The sequence below is a fragment of the Theobroma cacao genome, chromosome 4 (assembly GCF_053813885.1).
Source record: "Theobroma cacao isolate CCN51 chromosome 4, ASM5381388v1, whole genome shotgun sequence".
Taxonomy (NCBI): Eukaryota; Viridiplantae; Streptophyta; class Magnoliopsida; order Malvales; family Malvaceae; genus Theobroma; species Theobroma cacao.
The window spans coordinates 39,868,062-39,876,331 of record NC_142642.1 but is presented as its reverse complement, the minus strand read 5'-3'; the positions used below and the strand labels follow the sequence as shown (position 1 = coordinate 39,876,331).

General features: G+C 35.6%; 1 protein-coding gene across 1 annotated transcript; it reads left to right on the top strand.

The window, feature by feature from the left end:
* The first annotated feature begins 1,021 nt into the window (after window positions 1–1,021).
* On the top strand, window positions 1,022–7,503 carry MFP2 (multifunctional protein 2). Its single transcript, XM_007035569.3, has 18 exons — window positions 1,022–1,260; window positions 2,057–2,128; window positions 2,237–2,302; window positions 2,387–2,443; window positions 2,532–2,599; window positions 2,680–2,761; window positions 3,411–3,466; window positions 3,590–3,892; window positions 3,980–4,066; window positions 4,554–4,728; window positions 4,836–4,957; window positions 5,051–5,214; window positions 5,309–5,563; window positions 5,658–5,779; window positions 5,865–5,986; window positions 6,176–6,324; window positions 6,411–6,549; window positions 7,081–7,503. The coding sequence occupies exons 1-18, from the start codon at window positions 1,158–1,160 to the stop codon at window positions 7,114–7,116; spliced, it is 2,178 nt and encodes a 725-aa protein (XP_007035631.3). The 5' UTR covers window positions 1,022–1,157; the 3' UTR covers window positions 7,117–7,503.
* The last annotated feature ends 767 nt before the right edge of the window (window positions 7,504–8,270 follow it).

Genomic DNA, 8,270 nt, shown 5'->3' with positions numbered 1-8,270 from the left:
AGTTGTAGGCTATTTTTTTTTTTTTTACTTTTGCAAGTTTAATACATCAAAAAATCTTGTGAATTATTATTATCTCAAAAATAGTGCTTGAAATTTACTGATTTCATAACAAATTTTATATATTTATCATATTAATTTAATTATTTAGACTTGAATTCAATCAATAGAAAATCAATTAAAAATAGAATGAATATATTAATTTAATAATGCTTTAGTTTTATTTTTTTGTCCAAAAAATTCAATTATTTAGTTATGTAACCCTTTTAAAAGGTGGTAGTTGGAATCATATAATAATAATAATAATAATAATAATAATAATATTATTATTATTATTATTATTATTATTATAAAGAAACATGATTGATTGATAGTATAGAAGGACAAAAATAAACCATTAGGTTATAGAATTTGATGTAATATAATAATACTTGCTCTCTCTCTCTCCTTCATTCAATCGTTACCAAAGAATAAAGACAATAAAAAAAGGTCAAATAACAAAAAGATTCTTAAATTATAATAATTTTTTAATTAAACTCTTAATTTTTTACAATATTTGAACAAATTTTTAATATTAATAAAAAATTAACCATCTCATTGATATTTTTTTCACATAATACATAACGTAAATAACTGACGTGATTAACTTATTTAATCACGTCAATGTTGCGAGATGTAATATTAATTCATATTAGTTTGACTATAATTAATTTTTTATTAGATATAAATCAAAATTTAAAAACTCGTATAGGTAATAAATAAAAAATAAAAATTATCATGATATAAACTTTTATTTTTAACTTTTTAAGCAAAAAAATAGTAGGAGTGTGGTATTCACTCTCCGAAAAGAGCGAATGAGGATCTGAATTCATCCGAAACCGAACCATATCATTGTGAAGTAGACACAGCGCGCAGCAGCGGATTAGAATCTCCTAATCTTTTCCCTACTTTGGTTACCGTACAAACTTCTTCAAAACGTCACTGTTCTCATTCTTACACGACACCTCCTCTAACTCAATAAATTGTCGCCCCAACGAACTGGCTTTGATTATTACCTTCCATACCCAATAATTTTTCTTTTGCTCTTTTAGATTACAAACTCGATCGAAGAAACGAAACATAACGAACAAAAATTTTCAATCACAGGACAAAGGGAGATAATGGGGAGCAAGAACGAGGGAAGAACAACGGTGGAAGTTGGAGCTGATGGGGTTGCTGTTATCACGATGATCAACCCTCCAGTCAACTCTCTTTCACTTGACGGTACCCTTTTGCAGATCTTTTTTGTTTTTCGCAATTACCCTTTTTGTGTTTTGCTTCGTAATCCAAGTTTTGATTATGGAGTTTCTTGGGGTTTCTTTGTTGTTAGTGAGCCGATGAATTTTTATGCAATTTGTTGGAAAGGGTTTTAATTTTTTGGTTCATTAGTAAAATTATTTTGTGGGGTTTTATGCAGTTAGGAGGAAAACAGATGTATTAGTCAACTCGACATGTCCTAACAAAACAAAGTCAGACATGCATTTTTCTTACAAAGATCAGAGTTTAGAGGTTTGATACTTTTAAATGGATAAGTAATGTTCTAGACAATTAGTATTTAACTAATACTGTCTTACATGATTCTGTTTAGGTCCGATCACAAGTAATTCACTCTACGCTACTTAAAATGGCTCCTTTTATGGATGGAATTAGATATCCATCCACAAAGCTGTAGAAAAATTCCAGAATTATCTACTATTAGTTCGGAAATATGGAAAGGGAGTGTTAGATTTTAGTTAAAAGTTACAAAAGGAAATGTTGAGCACGATTGGAGTTCAAAGCCAATTTTGGATCAATAAATGCAGTGGTTGTCCTGCATTTTTTTTCTTTAAAGAAAGAGAGAGAATTGTCCTGCATTTGCTTTGTTTATTCTTCAAATTTTGGCCACTGCCAGGCCATGATTTGGTCAATGAAAAATATTTTTCGTTTCTTTCTTGTATTTTAAAATTAACTTTTAATAATTTTATAAGAGTGGTGAGATATTCAATTGATCTCTTCTATTGCCTTTACGTGTCTTCCTCAGTGTTGCAAAGCTTGAAAGAGAGTTTTGATGAGGCCTTACGAAGAGATGATGTCAAGGCGATTGTTGTTACAGGTAAATTCAAGGAGATCACCTTAAAAGTAAAGGAAAGTTGAGCAAAGATATTGTCTTTGTTACTGGAGTTGTTTAATGAGATACTAATATTGTTTTTCCCTTGAGCAGGTGCAAAAGGAAAATTTTCTGGTGGTTTTGATATTACAGCTTTTGGTAGAATTCAAGGGGGAAATGGTATGCATACTAGTTCTTTTGTTTAAAGTATATGTTCTTATATTGCATCACATTGAGATTGATAAGGTTAGTTGTATTTTCCAGTGGAACAACCAAAGCCTGGCTATATATCAGTGGAGGTTCTCAGTGAAACTTTAGAAGGTAATGACTTGGTTTTAATTATTTTTAAACTGGAAAGTATATCAAAGTTGTATGGAACCATGTTCACTCTAGATGCTTTGTACTTCAGCTGCAAGAAAACCCTCAGTTGCTGCCATTGATGGCCTTGCCTTAGGTGGGGGTCTAGAGGTTGCAATGGTAGGTATTGTTAAAATTCTTCAGACAATCTCTTATGCTGTTGCTCAGAAAGTTTAAATCTTATAGTGTCTCTCTTTCAGGCTTGTCATGCACGTATATCGACCCCTACTGCGCAATTAGGCCTGCCTGAGCTTCAACTTGGACTAATTCCTGGGTTTGGAGGTATAACTAATGGGATGTTAATACTGTTTATATTGTGTATGTGGAAGCCATTGGTTATTGAAGTGAACTAATTTGTATGTGAGGTGCTATGTGGTTATAGATTTCGCAAATTTTACAATTTTTCTCCTGACATGGATTGTTTTTCCCCACCTATTCAATATCTATGCAACTTCTTCATTATGGATCAGTACAACATTTGTTTCATGTTCTGGTGTCTTGAAGGTAGAGGTGGACTTTATTTTTTTTCCATTCTTCTGGCACACATTTCAAATATTCTACGTGTTAGAAGATTGTGATGTTGTTATCAGAGAGGAGGAAAAAAATTGCGTTGCAGTTTCTCAAAATATTTTTATTTGTCATGGTAAAGAAGCGATAGATGGCATCTGCTTCAAAGCCTTGGTGCTTGGACTGATGAGAAGTAGTGTGTGTATTTTAGTATAGGTTTGGATAATAGATACAGAGCAGCACATACGTTGTTGTACTTTCACTTGAAATCCTCTTATTTTATGAACTAAGTCGTGTGACAAAATTCTTTTATGATATTTGATTAAATATGTCATGTTGGCATTATTTATGTTCTGCTTAGAGCTTTGGGCAGCTGGTTTTTCTTCCCTACTATTGGTAGTCTCATGCTCCTAAATTGGGTCAGGAACACAGCGACTTCCACGTCTTGTTGGTCTCGCGAAGTCCCTTGAAATGATGTTGGTATGTGGTTTGAGCAGCTTTTTGCATAAATCTGACTTTGGTATGATTTGATATGGTTACAGTATTAAGGTCTCTGTTCATTAACAGAGCATTTTCTTCTCTCCCCATCTTTCCCTTAAATAGACATCAAAGCCTGTTAAAGGTGAAGAAGCCCTTGGATTGGGTCTTGTGGATGCTGTTGTTTCATCTCATGAGCTGGTAAACACCGCACGGCGATGGGCACTAGCTATATTGGAACGGAGAAAACCATGGGTTGCTAGCCTTTATAAAACTGATAAGTTAGAGCCCCTTGGGGAGGCAAGGGAAATACTTAATTTTGCTAGAGCACAGGCTCGCAAGCAGGCTCCAAATCTCAAACACCCTTTGGTTTGTATTGATGTTATTGAAGAGGGCATAGTTGCTGGTCCAAGGGCTGGGCTGTGGAAGGTCTCTACCTATCCCCAATACCTTTTTACTTGCTTTTGTATTTACAGCTAAAATTACAACTTTAAATGGCATGTCTGATATTGGCAGGAGGCTGAAGATTTCCAAGGACTTCTCAAATCTGACACCTGCAAAAGCTTGATCCACGTCTTCTTTGCTCAGCGTGGAACATCAAAGGTTTGAAGGATAATTACTATTGGGAACTGTTTGTTTTTCATCTCAAATATACACTTGATAGATCTTGCAATTGTATGTTGATTAGATAGATGGTTTTATATGTTTATATTTCAGCTCTTCATTTGGTAGCTAATATAGTTAATCTTTTTTGCTTTTCATTTTGGTTAGTCTGATTAAAGAACAAACTTTTGATTAAAATCCACCATCTCTCTCATCAATGATGTTCATAGTGCTTTGGTTGATTGATTTATTTTTGGATCTAGTTTATCTGGCATGTAATTTGAAGCTCAAACTTGTGGCTCTCAATTGATAATTGATAGAAATGATTTGATGTTTAATATAATGACTCTTGAGCTATTTTACATTACACTCTTCAAAGCATCAAGTGATCCAGCCCTTTGTAAAAGGTAGCCTGGATGCTACCACTAACCTTTGCTACTTTGTCTGCTTAACTTTTTACAAACGCTTATGTCCTAGCAATTGACAGGTTCCTGGGATCACTGATAGGGGCCTAGTGCCAAGACGAGTGAAGAAAGTTGCTGTACTAGGTGGAGGTTTAATGGGCTCTGGAATAGCAACTGCATTGATTCTTAGCAATTATACAGTAATCCTGAAAGAAGTGAATGAGAAATTCTTGGAGGCTGGGATTGGTAGAGTCAAAGGTGAGACCAGACCTGGGTTATTTATTTTCTTTTTTGATGTCCAGTTTTGATGTAGTTTACATTTTTGGAAGTTGCTTGTTTGTGAGATCCTATTCTTTTCTGTTCAGCCAATCTACAAAGCCGAGTTAAGAAAGGGAAAATGACTCAAGAAAAGTTTGAAAAAACTATCTCGCTGCTTAGGGGTGTTCTTGACTATGAAAGCTTTAGAGATGTGGACATGGTCATTGAGGTAGTTAATGATATGTGTTATTCATTTTGCCTTTCCTACAATTTGTTATCTGGAGATTTAATATTCATAATTTGTTTATAAACCTTGTGCCAGGCGGTAATTGAGAATGTTTCTCTGAAGCAACAAATTTTTGCTGATCTTGAGAAATACTGCCCGCCACATTGCATACTTGCTAGTAATACTTCCACAATTGATTTGAACTTGATTGCCGAGAGGACCAAATCCCAGGATCGGATTGTTGGGGCTCATTTCTTTAGGTATTATCCCAGTATAGTTGTCCCTGTTTTTCTGCTTCCTTCTGCTGTTTCCTCACTCAGATGGTTCATATATCAACCTTTCTATGTCATGCAGTCCAGCTCACATCATGCCACTATTGGAAATTGTTCGTACCAAGCAGACATCTCCCCAAATAATTGTTGACTTGCTCGATGTTGGGAAGAAAATAAGGAAAACTCCAGTTGTTGTAGGAAATTGCACAGGTTTTGCTGTCAATAGGATGTTCTTCCCATATACACAAGCAGGCCTTTTCCTTATTGAACGGGGAACAGATGTTTATCAGATTGACCGAGTAATTACCAAGTTTGGAATGCCAATGGGTCCATTCAGGTACCGGATTCATGTGAAATTTATGACATTTTAGTACTGCATCGAACTTTGATCTGTCAGTGAACCGGACTCAGTAATTTTCTTATTTATGCAGATTGGCTGACCTGGTTGGTTTTGGTGTCGCAATTGCAACTGGCATGCAGTTTGTAGAGAACTTTCCTGAGAGAACCTATAAATCATTGCTTATCCCAATTATGCAAGAGGATAAGAGAGCAGGTATGATTTTCATTATTGGACCTTGGCTGACAAAAAAATTACATATTCAAGCATATTTTGTTCATCCTGTTCCACTTTGTTTCAGGTGAAACTACTCAGAAAGGGTTTTATTTGTATGATAATAAACGCAAAGCTAGTCCTGATCCTGAACTAAAGAAGTACATTGAGAAGGCGAGGAGCATCTCGGGTGTAGCCATTGACCCTAAGGTCTGTCTTCTCTGTGTTAGAAACTTTTGTGTTTGGTGCTATGGTCACATCAAATATTATGAAGTGCAAGCCACTTAATATGTTAATATTAACATTATAAAGAACAGAAAATCTAATTCTCTCTCTCTCCCTTTTCATATGTCTCACTCTTTGTTTACCTCATATTTGTGGGACTACACTTGTATGCAGTTTGTGAAATTGTCAGAGAAGGACATTGTGGAGATGATATTCTTTCCAGTGGTGAATGAGGCCTGCCGAGTTTTTGCAGAAGGTATTGCAGTGAAAGCTGCAGACCTTGACATTGCTGCTGTTATGGGCATGGGATTTCCACCTTACAGGTTTGTAACCTAGTCTATTTTTTAATTAATCCATCTGGAATTTCATTGATTTCTTAATATAATAAATTACTTTTGACTTTTCTCAGGGGAGGAATTATGTTTTGGGCTGATTCTCTTGGATCTAAGTACATCTATTCAAGACTGGAGGACTGGTCAAAGATGTATGGAGAATTTTTCAAGCCTTGTGCCTTCTTGGCTGAACGAGCTGCCAAGGGTGCTCCATTGGTAAGAAAACCTGAAACTGTACATTGTTTGCTATATTATTTGAGTGGTGAATTCATGAGTTATTACGTGCATTATGAGGATTGTTTATGACCTGCCATTCATGCCTATATTTTTATTATGGCGTTCCTTTTCCTCTCATTGAGTAGGGAAATTTGTCAACTGTTATCAGTGCAAGTGTCAGTCACTTGTTGCAACATAGTTAAGTATTTTAAAGGATTGGGATGATGTATTTGTTTCCTTTTACAACACTTGCCCTTAACTGAAAAATCTATTCAGACAGTCTTTGTTAAGCAAGATTTTACTGATTGCTATTTCGCAAAAACCAATTCAAACAGTTAAATCCTGTGCTTGTTGTGTGGCATGGAAGTAGTTGGCTGAAATTACCTGCCTTTTGCACCACAGAATAGGCATGGTCTATCAGTAAACCATACTATATTAGGTTGCTGTCCGTCATATATCTGGGGTCATTATGTAGCTGATATTGCACACTGTAATTTCTTCACTCCTGATGATTGAACTGTTCCATTGCAGAGTGCACCAGTGGAGCAGGCAAAATCTCGATTGTAAGACTGCTTTGATTGCTGCACTGCCCGCTACTGAAGATCTCCTATGTTTTCTTTCTGAATTTCCTTTTCCAAGGTTGGATGGATAGCTCAAGATTGAGCTCAATAATGTTATGAAATGCAAAATTTGAGGCGGCAAGATAAGTTAAAGAATGAAACATGGATAACAAGAAACATCTCAGATGAATTCCTGAATGCAATCTTAAAAGGCTAATGTGTACTATTCATCTTATATTGTCAACACCCAACAGCTGTTATCAATTTTTCTATTATCTTTAGTAGTCTTCTGTTTTCTCCTCAAGAACCAACTGTCTTGGAAATCTCTGATGTTATTCGTTTCTGCTTGCCACTTCCACATTTATTCGATCTTCTTCACGATTGTTTTTGCTAATTTTGCCTGAAAACCCTGGATTATCCTTTTAACCATGTACGTATGCTTGGTTGAATAATGATATGATCACAACTCTAGCCTCCCTTGAAAAGAGAATTGAGAGACAGATGCTGCTCAAAACAAAGAAATTATTGCAAAATGGCCCCATGTGGTTGCCCGGTTAATGGTGTAACTATAATCTGCCAGCTGTTAAGTCCTGTTAATATATTGTTTTCATGGGTCATTACTGCAGGGCCTCTGCTTTTGGCAAATGACATAGACGGGATGGGATGCCATATCAGCCAATTATGAGGTTAGAGAGCCATGCTACTGTCCTTGCTGTCCGCTCCACATGAAGTTGTTTGTCTCTAGCAGGAACAATACCGAAGACCTCAGAAACCTAAATTAAATCCTTGAATATTATTTATTTTCTTGAAGTAAGAATACACACACATTCGTTCACAGATACTTCAAAGATGACAGGACAAAGAATGGAAAGACAAAAACAAAAACTTGGAGAAAACCCTGAAAAAAAGCCACCCATGAACCCATGTATTGGTAAGGTTGAGCTTGAAATAAATTTATGTTCATAAGTTCACCAAATGCTAGAAAAAATCACTAAAAAGAGATGAACAAAGATTTTGGCTGCACCCAAAAGGCCAAAATACATCGAGTAAAAGCTCCAACAAAGTTTGAACTCAGATTCCAATCAGCTTTTAGTTAAAGAGAATTTCCCCATGCCACCACAAAACAAAGGAAAGAGCTCCAAAATTCCTGCAATTTCTTTA